At 44.4% G+C, this 20,717-nt stretch overlaps 1 protein-coding gene across 2 annotated transcripts in view; it reads left to right on the top strand.

Moving 5' to 3' along the window:
* The window catches only part of WDR75 (WD repeat domain 75), a 129,616-nt gene that overhangs the window by 76,408 nt on the left and 32,491 nt on the right, over positions 1–20,717 (top strand). For both annotated transcript variants that reach the window (XM_077275589.1, XM_077275590.1), the window contains 3 exons: positions 12,551–12,714; positions 14,687–14,867; positions 17,001–17,095. In XM_077275589.1, the coding sequence (XP_077131704.1) occupies positions 12,551–12,714; positions 14,687–14,867; positions 17,001–17,095 (440 nt within the window). The remainder of the gene's footprint in view (positions 1–12,550; positions 12,715–14,686; positions 14,868–17,000; positions 17,096–20,717) is intronic.

The following is a 20,717-nucleotide window of genomic DNA, read 5'->3' as shown; positions in this document are numbered from 1 at the left end:
AATGACCTGGCAACATTTAAGGGGATAACGGCAGCGATTGGAGCTACTGTTAAATACAGATTCCAGTTTTATAATACAGCTGGTACCTGCCAGATATGGTGCTGGCTCAGCCCCTGAACCCAGTCCATACATCCACACCGAGTGAGTTAAAGGCTATTAAAAAAAGAAAATATAGGGTTTGTTTTTTGTTTTTGTTTTTTTTAACCCCTTCATGACCCAGCCTATTTTGGCCTTAACCCCTTCACCCCAAAGCCTGTTTTCACCTAAGTGACACGGCCAATTTTTACAATTCTGACCACTGTCACTTTATGATGTCATAACTCTGAAACGCTTCAACGGATCCTGGTGATTCTGACATTGTTTTCTCGTGACATATTGTACTTTATGATAGTGGTAAAACTTCTTCGATATGACTTGCATTTATTTGTGAAAAAAACAGAAATTTGTCGAAAATTATGAAAATTTAGCAATTTTCAAATTTTTCGTTTTTATGCCCTTAAATTGGAGAGTTATATCACATAATATAGTTAATAAACAACATTTCCCACATGTCTGCTTTACATCAGCACAATTTTGGAAACATAATTTTTTTTTGTTAGGGAGTTATAAGGGTTAAAAGTTGACCAGCGATTTCTCATTTTTGCAACAAAATTTGCAAAACCATTTTTTTTACGGACCACCTCACACTTGAAGTGACTTTGAGGGGTCTATATGACAGAAAATGTCCAAAAGTGACACCATTCTAAAAACTGCACCCCTCAAGGTACTCTAAACCACATTCAAAAAGTTTATTAACCCTTCAGGTGCTTCACAGGAATTTTTGGACTGTTTAAAAAAAATTGAACATTTAACTTTTTTTTCACAAAATTTTTACTTCAGATCCAATTTGTTTTATTTTACCAAGGGTAACAGGAGAAATTGGACCAAAAAAGTTGTTGTACAATTTGTCCTGAGTACGCCGATACCCCACATGTTGGGGTAAACCATTGATTGGGCACATGGCAGAGCTCGGAAGGGAAGGAGCGCCATTTGACTTTTCAATGCAAAATTGGCTGGAATTGAGATCGGAACCCATGTCGTGTTTGGAGAGCCCCTGACGTGCCTAAACAGTGGAAACCCCTACAAGTGACACCATTTTGGAAAGTAGACCCTCTAAGGAACTAATCTAGATGTGTGGTGAGCACTTTGAACCTCCAAGTGCTTCACAGAAGTTTATAATGTGGAGCCGTAAAAAAAATTAATATTAATTTTCACAAAAAATGATCTTTTTGCCCCAAATTTTTTATTTTCCCAAGGGTAGCAGGATAAATTGGACCCCAAAAGTTGTTGTGCAATTTGTCCTGAGTACGCTGATACTTCATATATGGGGATAAACCACTGTTTGGGCGCATGGCAGAGCTCGGAAGGGAAGGAGCGCCATTTGACTTTTCAATGCAAAATTGGCTGGAATTGAGATCGGAACCCATGTCGTGTTTGGAGAGCCCCTGACGTGCCTAAACAGTGGAAACCCCCACAAGTGACACCATTTTGGAAAGAAGACCCCCTAAGGAACTTATTTAGATGTGTGGTGAGCACTTTTAACCCCCAGTTGTTTCACTAAAGTTTAGAATGTAGCGCTGTGAAAATCAAAAAATCATTTTTTCTTTCCACAAAATGATGTTTTAGCCCGCAATTTTTTTTCCCCCAAGGGTAACAGGAGAAATTGGACCACAAAAGTTATTGTCCAATTTGTCCTGAGTACGCTGATACCCCATACATTGGGGGGAACCACTGTTTGGGCGCACGGCAGAGCTCGGAAGGGAAGGAGCTCCGTTTGAAATGCAGACTTAGATGGATTGGTCTGCAGGTGTCATGTTGCATTTGCAGAGCCCCTGATGTACCTAAACAGTAGAAACCCCCCACAAGTGACCCCATATTGGAAACTAGACCCCCCACGGAACTTATCTAGATGTGTTGTGAGAACTTTGAACCAACAAGTGTTTCACTACAGTTTAACACGCAGAGCCGTGAAAATAAAAAATATTTTTTTTTCCACAAAAATTATATTTTAGCCCCCATGTTTTTATTTTCCCAAGGATAAGGCTAGTTTCACACTTGCGTTTTTTTTAAAAACGCATGTGTGAAAAAACGCATGTAAGGCTACGTTCACATTTGCGGTGTGCGCCGCAGCGTCGCCGCCGCAACGCACAGCGCAAATGTGAACACATGCACAACGCTGCTTTTTGCGCCGCATGCGTCCTTTTTTCCATTGATTTTGGACGCAGCAAAAATGCAACTTGCTGCGTCCTCTGCGCCCCGACGCGGGCGCCGCAGGGACGCATGCGGCGCAAAAAGCAAGTGCACCGCATGTCCATGCGCCCCCATGTTAAATATAGGGGCGCATGATGCATGCGGCGCCGCTGCGGTGCCCGACGCTGCGGCACTAGCCGCGAATGTGAACGTAGCCTTATCGTGGTAAAACGCATGCGTTTTTTTAGACGCATGCGTTTTTATAGAAAAACACAAGAAAACAAGAAAAAACCAAAAAACCCTAACCCTACCCCTAACCTGAAATACGTGGCACTGAAATACGTGGCACTGAAATACGTTTATATACGTATATACGTATATAAGTGCCACATTATTTCAGTGGCCACGCATATAAGTGCCACGCATATAAGTGCCACGCATATAAGTGCCACGCATATAAGTGCCACGTATATAAGTGCCACGTATATAAGTGCCACGTATATAAGTGCCACGTATATAAGTGCCACGTATATAAGTGCCACGTATATAAGTGCCACGTATATAAGTGCCACGTATATAAGTGCCACGTATTTAAGTGCCACGTATTTAAGTGCCACGTATTTAAGTGCCACGTATTTAAGTGCCACGTATTTAAGTGCCACGTATTTAAGTGCCACGTATTTAAGTGCCACGTATTTAAGTGCCACGTATTTAAGTGCCACGTATTTAAGTGCCACGTATTTAAGTGCCACGTATTTAAGTGCCACGTATTTAAGTGCCACGTATTTAAGTGCCACGTATTTAAGTGCCACGTATTTAAGTGCCACGTATTTCACGTAAATGCCACGATATTTCAGTGCCACGTATTTCACTGAAATACCGTGGCACTTAAATACGTGGCACTGAAATATCGTGGCACTGAAATATCGTGGCACTGAAATATCGTGGCACTGAAATATCGTGGCACTGAAATAACGTGGCACTGAAATAACGTGGCACTGAAATAACGTGGCACTGAAATACGTGGCACTGAAATACGTGGCACTATGACTGTCAGAAAATGTTCATTAAACGGTTAGGGATGAGTTTAGGGGTAGGGTTAGGGTTTGGATCCCTTTATCACCTTGATGGTGGTGGGTGACTTTTCAGTGTGTTCTGTTTTTTTTCTATAAAAACGCATGCGTTTTTAACGCAAACAAACGCGTTGAGATCGGACGCCATGTCGCGTTTGGAGAGCCCCTGATGTGCCTAAACAGTGAAAACTCCCCAATTCTAACTGAAACCCTAACCCCAACCCTAACCCTAGTCCTAACCCTAGCGCTACTTTCACACTAGCGTTTTTTTGCATACGTCGCAATGCGTCGTTTTGGCGAAAAAACGCATCCTGCAAAGTCATCTGCAGGATGCGTTTTTTCCCCATAGACTAACATTAGCGACGTATTGACACACGTCGCAAGCGTCGTGCGACGGTTGCGTCGTGTTGTGGCGGACAGCCGGCAGCAACAAACGTTACATGTAACTTTTTTTGTGCCGACGGTCCACCATTTCCGACCGCGGATGCGCTGCTGGAACTCCGCCCCCACCTCCCCGCACCTCACAATGGGGCAGCGGATGCGTGGAAAAACAGCATCCGCTGCCCCCGTTGTGCGGCGCTTGCACAGTATGCGTCGGTATGTCGGGCCGACGCAGCGCGACGGCCCCGTACCGACGCTAGTGTGAAAGTAGCCTAACGGGAAAATGGAAATAAATATATTTTTTAAAATTGTATTATTTTTCCTAACTAAGGGGGTGATGAAGGGGGATTTGATTTACTTATATAGCGTTTTTTGGGCGGATTTTTATGGTTGGCAGCCGTCACACACTAAAAGACGCTTTTTATTGCAAACAATAGTTTTTGCATCACCACATTTTGAGAGCTATAATTTTTCCATATTTTGGTCCACAGAGTCATGTGAGATCTTGTTTTTTGCGGGACGAGTTGACGTTTTTGCTGGTACCATTTCGGGTACATGACATTTTTTGATCGCTTTTTATTCCGATTTTTGGGAGGCGGAATGAACAAAAACCAGCAATTCCTGAAATTCTTTTAGGGGGTGCGTTTATACCGTTCCGCGTTTGGTAAAAAGGATAAAGCAGTTTTATTCTTCGGGTCAGTACGATTACAGCGATAACTCATTTATATAATTTTTTTATGTTTTGGCGCTTTTACACAATAAAAACTATTTTACATAAAAAATAATTGTTTTTGCATCGCTTTATTCTGAGAGCTATAACTTTTTTATTTTTCTGCTGATGATGCTGTATGGCGGCTTTTTTTTTGCGGCACAAGATGACGTTTTCAGCGGTACCATGGTTATTTATATCCGTCTTTTTGATCACGTGTTATTCCACTTTTTGTTTGGCGGTATGAGAATAAAGCGTTGTTTTTTGCCTCGTTTTTTTTTTTTTTTTTTTACGGTGTTCACTGAAGGGGTTAACTAGTGATATAGTTTTATAGGTGGGGTTGTTACGGACGCGGCGATACTAAATATGTGTACTTTTATTGTGTGGTGTTTTTTTTATTTAGATAAAGAAATGTATTTATGGGAATATATATATATTTTTTTTTCTTTATTTAGGAATTTTTTTTTTTTTTTTTTTTTTTTACACATTTGGAAAAATTTTTTTTTTACTTTTTTACTTTGTCCCAGGAGGGGACATCACAGATCGGTGATCAGACCGTGTGCATAGCACTCGGTCTGATCACCGATGTGACAGGGACGCTCCACAGGCTTGCCGGCGCCTGCACTCAGCAGCTCTCAGCAGGCGCCGGCAAGCAGGGTCATCTTATGACCCGGAAGGAGTCCCGCGGCCATCTTGGATCCGGGGACTCCTTCCAGGTCACCGGAGCAGCGCGATCTCATCGCGCTGCTCCGGTGGGAGAGCGCAGGGAGCCCCCGTCCCTGCGCGATCCCCCTCTATGCCGCTGTCACTATTGACAGCGGCATCAGAGGGGTTAAATGCCCGCGATCGGCGACAGCGCCGATCGTGGGCATTGCTGCGGGGTGTCAGCTGTCATATACAGCTGACACCCGCACCCGATCACCGCGGCGCTCAGCGTGAGACCGCGGTGATCGGGGCGCCGTACTAGTACTGCGGCTGGCACTAATGCAGTGCCGGCAGCGCCGTACTAGTACGGCGCATGTCACAAAGGGGTTAATGACCTTGCCGTTTTTTGCAATTCTGACCAGTGTCCCTTTATGAGGTAATAACTCGGGAACGCTTCAACGGATCCTAGCGATTCTGAGACTGTTTTTTCGTGACATATTGGGCTTCATGTTAGTGGTAAATTTAGGTCGATAATTTCTGAGTTTATTTGTGAAAAAAAAACAGAAATTTGGTGAAAATTTTGAAAATTTCGCAATTTTCACATTTTGAATTTTTATTCTGTTAAACCAGAGAGTTATGTGACACAAAATAGTTAATAAATAACATTTCCCACATGTCTACTTTACATCAGCACAATTTTGGAAACAAATTTTTTTTTTGCTAGGAAGTTATAAGGGTTAAAATTTGACCAGTGATTTCTCATTTTTACAACAAAATTTACAAAACCATTTTTTTTTAGGGACCACCTCACATTTGAAGTCATTTTGAGGGTTCTATATGGCTGAAAATACCCAAAAGTGACACCATTCTAAAAACTGCATCCCTCAAGGTGCTCAAAACCACATTCAAGAAGTTTATTAACCCTTCAGGCGTTTCACAGCAGCAGAAGAAACATGGAAGTAAAAAATGAACATTTAACTTTTTAGTCACAAAAATGATCTTTTAGCAACAATTTTTTTATTTTCCCAAGGGTAAAAGGAGAAACTGGACCACGAACTTTGTTGTCCAATTTGTCCTGAGTACGCTGATACCTCATATGTGGGGGTAAACCACTGTTTGGGCGCACGGCAGGGCTCGGAAGTGAAGGAGTGCCATTTGACTTTTTGAATGAAAAATTGGCTCCACACTTTAGCGGACACCATGTCGCGTTTGGAAAGCCCCCTTGTGCCTAAACATTGGGGCTCCCCTACAAGTGACCCCATTTTGGAAACTAGACCCCCCCCCCCCAAGGAACTTATCTAGATGCATAGTGAGCACTTATAACCCCCAGGTGCTTCACAGAAGTTTATAATGCAGAACCGTGAAAATAAAAAATATTTTTTCTTTCCTCAAAAATTTTTAGCCCAGAATTTTTTATTTTCACAAGGGTAAAAGGAGAAATTGGACCCCAAATGTTGTTGTCCAGTTTGTCCTGAGTACGATGATACCCCATATGTGGGGGTAAACCACTGTTTGGGCGCACGGCAGGGCTCGGAAGGGAAGGCATGCCATTTGGCTTTTTGAATGGAAAATTAGCTCCAATCATTAGCGGACACCATGTCGCGTTTGAAGAGCCCCTGTGTGCCTAAACATTGGAGCTCCCACACATATGACCCTATTTTGGAAACTAGACCTCCCAAGGAACTAATCTAGATGTGTGGTGAGCACTTTGAACCCCCAAGTGCTTCACAGAAGTTTATAACGCAGAGCCATGAAAATAAAAAATAATTTTTCTTTTCTCAAAAATGATTTTTTAGCCCACAATTTTTTATTTTCCCAAGGGTAACAGGAGAAATTTGACCCCAAAAGTTGTTGTCCAGTTTGTCCTGAGTACGCTGATACCCCATATGTGGGGGTAAACCACTGTTTGGGCGCACGTCAGGGCTCGGAAGGGAAGTAGTGACATTTGAAATGCAGACTTTGATGGAATGGTCTGCGGGCGTCATGTTGCATTTGCAGAGCCCCTGATGTGCCTAAACAGTAGAAACACCCCACAAGTGACCCCATTTTGGAAACTAGACCCCCCAAGGAACTTATCTAGATGTGCGGTGAGCACTTTCAACCCCCAAGTGTTTCACAGAAGTTTATAACGCAGAGCCGTGAAAATAAAAAATAATTGTTCTTTCCTCAAAAATTATGTTTTAGCAAGTAATTTTTTATTTTTGCAAGGGTAACAGGAGAAATTGGACCCCAACAATTGTTGCCCAGTTTGTCCTGAGTACGCTGGTACCCCATATGTGGGGGTAAACCACTGTTTGGGCGCACGTCGGGGCTTGGAAGGGAGGGAGCACCATTTGACTTTTTGAACGCAAGATTGGCTGGAATCAATGGTGGCGCCATGTTACGTTTGTAGACCCCTGATGTGCCTAAACAGTGGAAACCCCTCAATTCTAACTTCAACGCTAACCCCAACACACCCCTAACCCTAATCCCAACTGTAGCCATAACCCTAATCACAACCCTAACCCCAACACACCCCTAACCACAACCCTAACCCCAACACAGCCGTAACCCTAATCCCAACCCTAACCCTAATCCCAACCCTAACCACAACTGTAACCCCAACACACCCCTAACCCTATCCGTAACCCTAACCACAAGCCTAATCTTAACCCTTTTTCCAACCCTAGCCCTAATTCCAACCCTAACCCTAAGGCTATGTGCCCACGTTGCGGATTCGTGTGAGATTGTTCCGCACGATTTTTGAAAAATCTGCAGGTAAAAGGCACTGCGTTTTACCTGCGGATTTCCAGTGTTTTTTGTGCGGATTTCACCTGCGGATTCCTATTGAGGAACAGGTGTAAAACGCTGCGGAATTCGCACAAAGAATTGACATGCTGCGGAAAATACAACGCAGCGTTTCCGCACTGAATTTTCCGCACCATGGGCACAGCGGATTTGGTTTTCCATAGGTTTACATGGTACTGTAAACCTCATGGAAAACTGCTACGAATCCGCTGCGGATCCGCGGCCAATCCGCTGCGGAACCGCGGCCAATCCGCTGCGGATCCGCGGCCAATCCGCTGCGGATCCGCAGCCAAATCCGCACTGTGTGCACATGCCCTAACTCTAGCCCTACCCCTAACCCTACCCCTACCCCTAACCCTAACCCTAGTTCTAACCCTAACCCTAGTTGAAAAAGAAAAAAAAATATTTTCTATTTTTTATTATTGTCCCTACCTATGGGGGTGATAAAGGGGGGGGGGTGTGTTATTTATTATTTTTTTATTTTGATCGCTGTGATAGGTTCTATCACAGCGATCAAAATGTACTTGTAATGAATCTGCCGGCCGGCAGATTCGGCGGGCGCACTGCGCATGCGCCCGCCATTTTGGAAGATGGCGGCGTCCATGGAGAAGACGGACGGGCACCGGGAGCCTCGGTAAGTATAAAGGGGGGGGGGGGGATCGGGGCACGAGGGGGGCGTCGGAGCACGGGGGGGTGGCATAGGAGGACGGGGGAGCGGAGCACAGGACGGAGGGGACTATGGGACAGATCGGTGGCTTGGGGGGGCGATCGGTGGGGTGGGGGGGCTCACATCAGGGTTTCCAGCCATGGCCGATGATATTGCAGCATCGGCCATGGCTGGATTGTAATATTTCACCAGTTTTCATAGTGAAATATTACAAATCGCTCTGATTGGCAGTTTCACTTTCAACAGCCAATCAGAGCGATCGTAGCCACGGGGGGGGGGGGGGGGGGGTGAAGCCACCCCCCCTGGGCTGAAGTACCACTCCCCCTGTCCCTGCAGATAGGGTGAATTTGGAGTTAACCCTTTCACCCGATCTGCATGGACGCGATCATTCCATGACGCCACATAGGCGTCATGGGTCGGATTGGCACGGGTTTTCATGACGCCTACGTGGCGTCATGGGTCGGGAAGGGGTTAAATATTCAGTATTTATTTATTTATGCAAGAACTTTTTTTTTTTTTTTTTTACGTGGCGAGCTATAGATTTTATTGGTACCATCTATAGTGTACACACAATGTTATGATTGCTTTTAATTGCATTTTTGGGGAGGCGGTGCAGCAACTGAGTTAGTAAAATTCAAGGAATCTGTCTTTTTGCTTTAAGGCAGGGGTGGGCAATTAGTTTTCCCATGGGGTCCACATGAGAGATGACTGTTGTGGAGGGCTGAAATGAATTCTGTTTCAGTGTTAATAGTAACACCTTCCCCCTATATGCTGTATGAGGCCACGCACAGCCCCCTGTATACCGTATAAGCCTACCCATCCCCCTATATATCGTATGACCCGGCACATAGCCCCCTTATATACAGTGAGTCTGCACTTGGCACCCCTATATATATGTGTTGTAAATACCCACATAGCACCTGTATATACATTGTGATCCCCCACATAGCCCCCTACATAGTGTAAGCCCCACATAGCCTCCCATATATAGTGTGAGCACCCACATAGCCTCGCTATATATCCTGTTATGATCCTGGTGGTAGGATCTCAAACTGACCTGACACATATACCCTGAATATATAGGACAAGTTCTGGGGATGTGGAAGCTATACTGACCGCAATCCTGATCCTATCCAAACACACTAAAGGCAGCTGTGGAACGTTACCTGAAAACCTAGACGTCTCGTAACAGCCTGAGAAACTGACTACCCCTAGAGAGAAAGCAAAGACCTCACTTGCCTCAGAGAAATATCCCCAAAGTTTTAGACAGCCCCCCACAAATAATAACGGTGAGTTTAAGGGGAAAACACAAACGTAGAGATGAAACAGGTTTAGCAAATGAGGCCCGCTAATACTAGATAGGCAGATAAAGATAGTTTTTGTACTGACCGCACAGACACCTATCAAAAATAAACCACGCAGAGAATACAAGAACCCCCACACCGACTCACGATGTGAGGGGCGCCCTCTGCACCCCAGAACTAACCAGCAAGCAAAAAATCACATAAAAGCAAGCTGGGCTGAACTCATAATATAATGAGAAACGTTTTCAAGGAAATAATGAGAAACTGAACAAGCAAACTTAGCTTCTCATAGCAGGAGACTGGTCACAAGGAATATTCAGGAGAGCACAGGATCAGGACTGAATACACCGACAGCAGGCGACCAGTAATGGTCCAGGTGAGTTAAATAGGCCCAGCCATATCGCTAAAGGCCACCAGAGGGAGCCCAAGAACAAACTCACACAGTACCACTCATGACCACAGGAGGGAGCCCGAGAACGGAATTCACAACAATATCCTCTCTATATAATGTGAGCCCATATAGCCAATATAGTGAGTAACCTCCTATATACAGTATGAGATCCCACATTACCTCCAATATACAGTGAGTAGCCTCTTATATACAGTGAGACCCCATATAAACCTCCAATATAGTGAGTAGCCTCCTATATACAGTTAGACCCCACATTACCTCAATATACAGTGAGTAGCCTCCTATATACAGTATGAGACCCCACATAACCTCCAATATAGTGAGTAGCCTATATAGTGAGACCCCACATAACCTCAATATACAGTGAGTAGCCTCCTGTATACAGTATGAGACCCCACATAACCTCCAATATAGTGTACCCTCCTATATACAGTATGAGACCCCACATAACCTCAATATACAGTGAGTAGCCTCCTGTATAAGTGAGACCCCACATAACCTCCAATATACAGTGAGTAGCCTCCTATATACAGTGAGACCCCCACATAACCTCCAATATACAGTGAGTAGCCTCCTATATACAGTGAGACCCCCACATAACCAATATACAGTGAGTAGCCTGCTGTATAGAGTGCGAGACCTCATATGGCTCCTGAAATCATGCGAGACCCCACGCAGATATGAGGCTCTCTGCTCCTGTGCACGGTCACTCGGCACAGCTGACAGTGATGTCTGTGTGTAAGCTGGCTCAGTGATGCACGCTGATTGGAGGAAGAAGGAGCAGGCGGCTGTCGGTGACATCGGGAAGCAGGCTGTGGCGGATGAGGGCATGGTGCGGCCCGTGGGCCACGGTTTCTGCCCTTTGGCTGTCTCGGACTGCTGGCTAGAATGGAACAGCAAGGGGGCCGGTTGTGCACCGCAGGCTGTAGTTTGCCTAGCTCTGCTGCATATAACTTACTGTAAAAAGTGTGCTAGTGTGTGCTGGGTTATGCTGGAAGGCCGCTTTTCCCATACATCAGGACAGTGGGGCCCATGGATACATCCAGCTTACATGGCTCCTACTTCCCAACACATGCAGAACATAGTCCGAGGTAGCACAGGCCCCATCACCTCTCCTATTCTGGTCACTTGCAGAAAGTTAGCGATGTAAAATGTCGTATCCAGCAATATGTCTCCAGCCTGGTGCTCCGTCCCAATCATTGCTTAATTCTGGTATAAATACCCAGCTCAGATTCTGGGTGTCATGGTGCGGAGATCTCTGTTAGATTCTGTTACAGGGGCAGGAAGCAGGGAATCTGTCAGCAGGTCTGCAGGTCATTTGAGATTGATTGTGATCCATCATTGGACTCGGCTACTCTTTGCCTACATCAGGCCGGAGCTTTTAGATTTAGGAGTGAAGCTGAGCTGAAAAGCTGCTGCTGCCTATCACAGGAGGCCTATATCACAGGAGGCCTATATCACAGGAGGCCTTTATCACAGGAGGCCTTTATCACAGGAGGCCTTTATCACAGGAGGCCTATATCACAGGAGGCCTATATCACAGGAGGCCTATATCACAGGAGGCCTATATCACAGGAGGCCTATATCACAGGAGGCCTATATCACAGGAGGCCTATATCACAGGAGGCCTATATCACAGGAGGCCTATATCACAGGAGGCCTATATCACAGGAGGCCTATATCACAGGAGGCCTATATCACAGGAGGCCTATATCACAGGAGGCCTATATCACAGGAGGCCTATATCACAGGAGGCCTATATCACAGGAGGCCTATATCACAGGAGGCCTATATCACAGGAGGCCTATATCACAGGAGGCCTATATCACAGGAGGCCTATATCACAGGAGGCCTATATCACAGGAGGCCTATATCACAGGAGGCCTATATCACAGGAGGCCTATATCACAGGAGGCCTATATCACAGGAGGCCTATATCACAGGAGGCCTATATCACAGGAGGCCTATATCACAGGAGGCCTATATCACAGGAGGCCTATATCACAGGAGGCCTATATCACAGGAGGCCTATATCACAGGAGGCCTATATCACAGGAGGCCTATATCACAGGAGGCCTATATCACAGGAGGCCTATATCACAGGAGGCGCATCTGGGCCCAGAGCTCGGACGTCCAGCCAGTCCCAGCAATGAGCTACTGGTGCTAAGCCAATCATTGTAACCACATGAGAGGATGGTTGATCAGTGTTTTAACCCCGACGTCATGCGATCTTCAGATTACATAGCAAGAACCTGCTGACGGATTCCCTGTAAAGCCATGTGATATTGGTCTCCTCACATTATTATTTGCATCTTTCTAGTAAATGTTGTCTTTATTTTAAAGCTTTGTCTTGAACACCACAATCGACTCTCCTCATGAGAACCAAGTCACATCCCTTACTTTCCAGTGTGGGTATGTTTCAGAAGAAGATGCTCCCACTTTGGTGACTACGGGGGCTGATGGACTATTTAAAGTGTGGGTCCTGCAGGACAATTCTGACATTTACCGTAAGTCCAGTATACATTTTCTGACCTATAGCAGAAGTCCAATCTGTGTATTTTCATGGTAGTACATGATGTACCGCTGCTGCTTCACTTTCCCTTTTCACTGTGTAATGTTATTTTGTGGGTAACCTTATAATACGTGTTTATTAACATTTACATTCTAAAATTAACAGAAAGGCAAACTTTAGTGTCGGATTCACACAGATTTTGAAGATACTGGTTTCAACATGGCTCAAGTTTTAGAGGCGATGTCTCCTGATGTGACTTTCCTTTGTTTTTGCTGCTTTTTTTTCCATATTTTGATGCTTTTTTTTTTTTTATGTCTTGAAGGAGAACATCTAAGTGTTAGATGAAATCTGGCTGTCAGACAGCAGAACATGTGCAGTGCTAGCGGGCTCTTTTATGTTGAGCTTGTAAGCACTGTTTTGGATTACTTGAACGTGTTATATGCTAATCCCGGCCAATTTCTGCACATTGCTCGTAAACTAGACACCAGCAGTGGTCGGGCTCCTAGGTAATGAGCTGTAGACAAAGTTTTAATCTCTGAAACGGCTGCAAATTTTAATGAGCAGTGAATTGGAAGTGTTTTTTATTTTTTATTTTTTTTTTTTAAAGGGAACCTGTCACCCCGTTTTTTCAGTATGAGATAAAAATACCATTAAATAGGGCCTGAGCTGTGCTGGACAATAGTGTATTTTGTGTACCCTGATTCCCCACCTATGCTGCCAAAATACCTTACCAAAGTCGCCGTTTTCACCTGTCAATCAAGGTGGTCTGGTCAAATGGGCGTGGTGAAATCGCTTCTTCTCCCCCAGATCTTGCTTATCTTTTCGTTGGTGGCGTAGTGGTTTGCGCATGCCCAACAGCGGAATGCACTGCGCAGCTGAAGAAAAAGAGCGCGATCTGCGCTATTCACCACTTTATTGCTGGCGGCGGCCATCTTCCTGAGGCCGCACGTGTGCAGATGGAGCGCTCTGCTGCCCGGGGCTTCAGGAAAATGGCCGCGGGATTCCGCGCGTGCGCAGATGGAGATCGCGGCGGCCATTTTCCTGAAGCCGAGTTCGCATATCGGCTTCAGGAAAATGGCCGCCGCGATCTCCATCTGCGCACGCGCGGCCTCAGGAAGATGGCCGCCGCCAGCAATAAAGCGGTGAATAGCGCAGGTCGCGCTCTTTTCTTCAGCTGCGCAGTGCATTCCGCTGTTGGGCATGCGCAAACCACTACGCCACCAACGGAAAGATAAGCAAGATCTGGGTGAGAAGAAGCGATTTCACCACGCCCATATGACCAGACCACCTTGATTGACAGGCGAAAACGGCGACTTTGGTAAGGTATTTCGGCAGCATAGGTGGGGAATCAGGGTACACAAAATACACTATACATACTGAAAAAACGGGGTGACCGGTTCCCTTTAAGCACTATATCTGACAATATCCATCTATGAAACAGAAATAACTATAATTCTATGTTAAATCCAATCTTTCCGCAGTTTTGTGCTTTATAATATGAGAGCAGCATGATGTAGGGGTTGAGACCCTGATTCCAGCAATGTGTCACTTGCTGGTCTGCATGCTATCATTTTGATACAATGACTTTTTTGCCCACCCACACCACTTTCTGTGCACACTGTATATTGACAGAAAGCTGCTCATGAGTGGTTGTAGTGTGGATACATGCAACAGCTGACCAGGAGGCATGACAGCTTGTCATGTAGTGATAATCTCCTGCTGATAAAACACTGATTTACATTGGACCTGCAGCACAGAGGACTCTTTACACGACACTCACTCTGGCCACGCCAGCGCTGTTATCAAGTAAGGGAGCCAGACTACACACCAAATTTCTGATTTTGGGAGTGACAGACTTTAGCTGTTTAAATTGGTATCCTACTGCTAATTGTGACAAATTAATGGAAATTCTTATCCACCTATTTTTTTTTTTATCAGTAATTTAGTTTGGTACTTTTGTTTCTCAGGGAAAAGCACTGGCTGGAGCTGCGAGTTTCTTGGCAGCTATCATGGATTCCCAGCTTCTGCTTGCAGTTTCTCTGCAGATGGCTCTCTTCTTGCTGTTAGTTTTGAAGACATAATAACGATTTGGGACTCTGGTTCTTGGGGTTTGCAACATACATTCTGTCAACCACCTGGCAAAATCAGGTTAGTAACATTGTGTTTTTTCTTTTCCTAAAGCAAATAATAATGTTTCTGAAGAATGTTATAAGTAAATCTACTGATCGTATCTGTGAATCTATCAAGGGAGAATACGAATTACGAATGCTTTCCCCGCTTTTAATTCCGAGCTGGAGTAGTAGTGGCATTAATGCAAGTTCCCTGTTCCTAGTATTTACCTTCCGCTGTCTTCAGCTGTTCTCCGTACCGCTCAGGACCTGCACCACCATCTCGTCACTGCAGTTTGACTGACCGGAAGTCAGAGGTAACAGTCACAAGCTCTCAATAGAAGTCTGTGACAACCTTGTTCTGGTCTTTCTAGCTTTCGTAGACTTCTATTCAGATGTGACTTCTGGAACAGCCTGCAAACACTGGGGAGATACAGCAGGTCACAAACTGCTGGTGCTGGGAACTAGAAGACTGGGGGCCGGGGACTGACATTAGGGACCACATCCAGCAGTACAATAAGCACGCGTGCTGTAAGGAACATTGGATCATGCCTAGTTTCAATATTAAACAATCGATATGATGGGGATGGTTTTGGCAGCAGGATAGGGTTAGGTTTTGTTCCTTTTGTTTTTTCTAAGGTTTTAGTATAGGTATCCTAGACAATTTGTGATACTTTTAAGATTTGTATGACCCGTTCCATATACTATGATCTGCATTGCCAAAAAACCCCCAAAAAACCTTATTGTATACATTTGTGATTTTCTTGCTAAATGTGACAAATATGTCTATGGTGATTCGGTCATACGCAAAATATGTATATCTTATACTTATCCTTTTTGTTGTTTAATAAACGAATTAAAAAAAAAAATAAGCATGCATGGGGCTTTCATGACTCCTGCACTGTAGCAAAACTTTAAACCCCACAGCGGGGGGGACCAGTAAATAGGAATTGTGCTGAATATCATGAGTAGAAGAATAACAAGGATTATAAATAAAATGGCTATCCAGGGCTTGTATGTTGATCGACAGAACCACCATCATTGCCCATGTGCTTCTGGAACATAGGAAAACCGCATAGGAAGAATCCAGCTCCACAGAGAAACATTTTGTTTATAGGTTTATGAATTCAAATCCAAGACTTGGCATGTCTGAGAGAGGAGTGCACAGCCATGATTCCATGGTCGGATCGACCTGCGATTTACGCGTGTCTGGTGTTATCTGGATTTCAATCCGCTCTCTTGAATTTGAATTCATTCTCTAATAAAAAAAAAAAAAGCTTTACTCTGTGGAGCTGGATTTAGTGATGAGCGAGTGTACTCGATACTCAAGTTTTCCGAGCATGCTCTGGTGATCTCAGAGTACCTTGGTCATTAGATTATGTTTGTGTCCCTGCAGCTGCATGATTTGCGGATGCTAGACAGCCTGAGTACATGCAGGGATTGCCTGTTTGTTAGGGAATCCCCATATGTATTCAGCTTGTCTAGCAGTCGCAAATCATGCAGCTGCACGGACACAAACAAGATCTCCAAGCACAACCAAGATACTCGGAGACCACCCGAGCATGCTCGGAAAACCCGAGTACTCTCGCTCATCTCTAGCTGGATTCCATCCTTTGCAAGCTTGTATTTTGATGAGCACTCTTTGGGAGGTCGGACACACTCGCTGAGCATCTGTTGGCAGCTCCTGCAGGGGCTGGATGGAGAATGCTAGAACGACACCCTTCTGTGACCTGTCGACTTGCTGCTCTCTGATGCTGCCGATGGGCAAACTCTTTTAAAATAAGGTTTACACGATGTTTTGAGTTATTGTTTTTCACCTTAAGGGTATGTCTTGTAGATGTGGTGCACCTACATAGGTTTATAATCAGAAGACTCTTCAGGGAAACTCTGGCAGTGGTTTCCGGCAGCCTTTTCATTGTTGTCCTCAGTTGTTTTGTACGGCTTTTTTTATTGCATATGAAATATTGTCCGCTTCGTAGAGGAAGTCACCTGAAGAATGGACATATCACTTTTTTAGCCACTTCACAGCTTTCACACCCTGGAACAATGTTTAAAAGGCATCATGCCAGCATTTACCGCCACTGAGTAGCCCTTTATAATAATGTAATGTGCTGTAATAAGTTTTGCCAAATTAGTTTCCAAGTGAAATAGTATGTGTGCTTTTCTTTCCTAGGAGCCTGTGTTTTGGGAGGATGGGTTCTTCCAAATATCTTTTGGCTTCGACGGACAATGGATTTATAAACTGCTGGGACCTCCTTACTTGCAGCTGTAGGTATATAGTGTGTGAATAAAGTGTAATGTCGCCAATTACCAGGACAGCATGTAATCATCCGCAGAGGATCGAGTCATTGCTTCCCTGCCACGAGCAGTTAGATCCCTGATGATGGCCTCCCGTGTGATGATTGTCGGTCACCCTCCCCTCGGGGGTGGTTACAAGATCCGAGGCAGGACCACTCCTTCCTGCTGTCCTTATCCTGGCTAAGTTACATAGGCTTGTGTCTGGTTATGGTGGCGGTTTCGGAGGCTCTGGGGAGGTGACCGGTTCTGATTAGTAAGGCTACGTGGCCATGATGAGTTTTTGACTCTGCATCATTGCTGCATCAAAAACCATGTCTTACAGTTCCAGCAGAGTGGATGGGATTAGAAAAATCATGCCCATGGTTTCAAATTCGCAACATGTCAATTTCTTCTTCAGGTATGCGGAGTTTTATTTGCAGATATTACCCATAGTATTTCATTAAATGCAAAAAATCTGCAGATTAAAACCCGCACATGTGTTTAGTGCTTTTCCCCAGCGGCTACGCATCCAAAACAGTGATCTGTATGTGACTGTCAAAGCCAAATTCCAGGGGACGTGAAAAACCAAACATTGTTTAAACCACAACACAATCACGAGAAACAATGGAAAAATGCAAGTGCTAAACACAATGGAAAAATTCAAGTGCTTCAATAAAGTGTAGAAATGCTGCTGAAAATCTGATGCATCTAAAAGCTCATTGCAGGAACATAGCCGAATTTAGAAAAACTCCTCAATAGTATTCAGTTACTGCTTCCAAAAAACTCCGCCTTTACTGTATCCTTCAAGAAAAGTTGGAGCTCGCGTAAGGAAATTTACAGTTTTATATAGTTAGTATCCATCAAATATATGCAAATGTTACATTAAAGGGTGATCATACATCATTTTCCAGAAAAATTGCCACAAATATCACCTGAATATAATTATTAAATATATAAGTGAATTAAAGCATGTCTTTCTATGCTGCGGTGTAACAGGTTTTGATATGTAATGAATTTATTTTATTAATTGGTCACATAGTGCACATGTTGTAAACCCCACAGGTAACCTGTAATCACCTGCTTGAGCAAGGGGTGCTCCCCGAAATCACATAGTCTGTGAGAGCGCTCTATTTTATCTGGTGTCATGCAGCTGCACTATGGCTGAAAGAGAAACTCGACATGGTTATCGTGTGACCAATTCGTCTGTAAAATGTGATGTATGATTATCCTTTCTGGTAACATTTGCATGTTTTATGCGAGTAGTATATAAAAGCAATTAACTGAGGTTTATGCATGAACCATAAGAGAAAACCGAAAAAAATGGACACAAGCTAATTAAACATAATATAAACTTTGTTTGTAAATAGTTTAAGAACACGTAATAAAAATTTGGTAGTAGATGCAACAAAGAAAGTGATAGAGAACAACCTGGTATTGCATCAGAGAAACAAGAAACACGAATAACACTGACAAAGGCCACAGGATAACAACAAACGGCTAGTACAGAGAATCAAATAATTCTATCAAAAAGAAGTCAAAATGGCCTGATTCATGAAGCTAGAGTGAGATTGAAAATATATATATATTCAATGTATCAAACAAATAATTGAATTGTAAAAAGTGCAAATGAGTCGGCTGCCATTTCTCTAGGCTATATTCTGCAAAGTATCCTATAAGTAATCTCATCAAAGTAAAGTGTATGGCAGTGCAGTGAATAGTAGATATAGTAACCCAAAAAAACTGACCTACATGACTAGTACTCATCAATAAGCCCCTAAATTGGGGAATACACAGCCAGTGTTGTCTAATAGGGTATTAGTAAATGCAAGAATTATGCAGCCAACATAAAAGCACATAAGGCAAATTTGCAGCATAAGAACGTGAAAAAGGAAGAAGGTAAATAGCCAGCCTGTACCTGAATGCAGAAAGAGGGACAGGCTGGCTCTATTTATTCGTGTTTCCTGCTTCTCTGATGCGATACTAGGTTGTTCTCTATCACTGTCTTTGTTGCATCTACTACCAAATTTTTATTACGTGTTCTTAATATAAACTTTAATTGTAAATATTTTATGTTAAATTAGCTCTTGTGTCCATTTTTTTTCGGTTTTCTGTATTGTGCATGGCAGAGCGTGGATAATTGTTTTGCCCCTTTTTTGGATTATGAACCATAAGAGGTCTAGAGCAGAGAACAAGCATGTGTACCCCACTACTGTACAGCACTCCCGATCAGGCCAGGGTTGCATTATTATTATTATTTATTGTTACAGCGCCATTTATTCCATGGCGCTTTACATGTGAGGAGGGGTATACATAATAAAATCAAGTACAATAATCTTGAACAATACAAATCACAACTGGTAAAGGAGGAGAGAGGACCCTGCCCGCGAGGGCTCACAATCTACAAGGGATGGGTGAGAATACAGTAGGCGAGGATAGAGTTGGTCATGCAGTGGTTTGGTCGATCGGTGGTTACTGCAGGTTGTAGGCTTGTCGGAAGAGGTAGGTCTTCAGGCTCCTTTTGAAGGTTTCGATGGTAGGCGAGAGTCTGATGTGCTGTGGTAATCTTCAGCATAGCGAGTGTGAGCGAGCTGAGTGTGACCTGAGCGTAAGTGTGGACGGCGGTAAGTGTGACTTGTGACTCAGTGACTTTGGAATCAGGGAGTTTCCAAGGGAGGAATTGCTGTTCCAAGTGTTAATTAATACTTTGTATTTTTATTTAACGTTTCTGTCTGGTGCAATCCCCATTAGGAAATGTGCTCCACAATTGTTAATGCCATCCAGTGCACATCTTGCCACATGTATGCAGTCCTTGATCAGCCGGTCGAGGGTGCATACTGCTGTGCGAGATGTGAGCACGTTGTGCATTTGGAAACCCAGATACTGGATCTAAATGTGCAGCTGGCAACACTGAGATCCATAGACAATATGGAGAGGAGTCTTCTGCTCACAGAGCAGACGCTCAATGGGATAGATGAGGAGGGGGATGGTAGGATGGAGCTGCAGGACAGTGAAGTAGGTAGCTGGGTGACATTCAGAAAGCGGGGTAGAGGGAAGAGTGCCAGGGAGGCTAGTCCTAATCTTTCACACCCCAATAAGTTTGCTAAGTTGGCAGATGAGGGGGGTGCCAGTACAGGGGTAGCACTGCTGCAGCCAGGCATGTCCTGTGAAAGCCGGAGGAGTGACTGCTCCAGTAAGGAGGGAAATAGGAGAGCAGGGCAGGCCAGACAGGTGCTGGTAATGGGGGACTCAATTATTAGGGGAACAGATAGGGCAATCTGTCACAAAGACAGGGATCGTCGAACGGTGTGCTGCCTACCTGGCGCTCGAGTCCGACACATCGCTGATCGGGTGGACAGATTACTGGGAGGGGCTGGTGAGGACCCAGCGGTCATGGTGCACATTGGCACAAATGACAAAGTTAGAGGTAGGTGGAAGGTCCTTAAAGATGATTTCAGGGAATTAGGCTGCAAGCTGAAAGCAAGGACCTCCAAAGTGGTATTTTCTGAAATACTGCCTGTACCACGTGCCACGCCAGAGAGGCAACGGGAGATTAGGGAGGTTAATAAGTGGCTCAAGAATTGGTGTAGGAAGGAGGGGTTTGGGTTCCTGCAGA

The sequence above is a fragment of the Ranitomeya variabilis genome, chromosome 7 (genome assembly GCF_051348905.1).
Source record: "Ranitomeya variabilis isolate aRanVar5 chromosome 7, aRanVar5.hap1, whole genome shotgun sequence".
In the NCBI taxonomy this organism is placed as follows: Eukaryota; Metazoa; Chordata; class Amphibia; order Anura; family Dendrobatidae; genus Ranitomeya; species Ranitomeya variabilis.
Note: the sequence above shows the minus strand (reverse complement) of the source record. Positions and strands in the feature narration are given on the sequence as shown.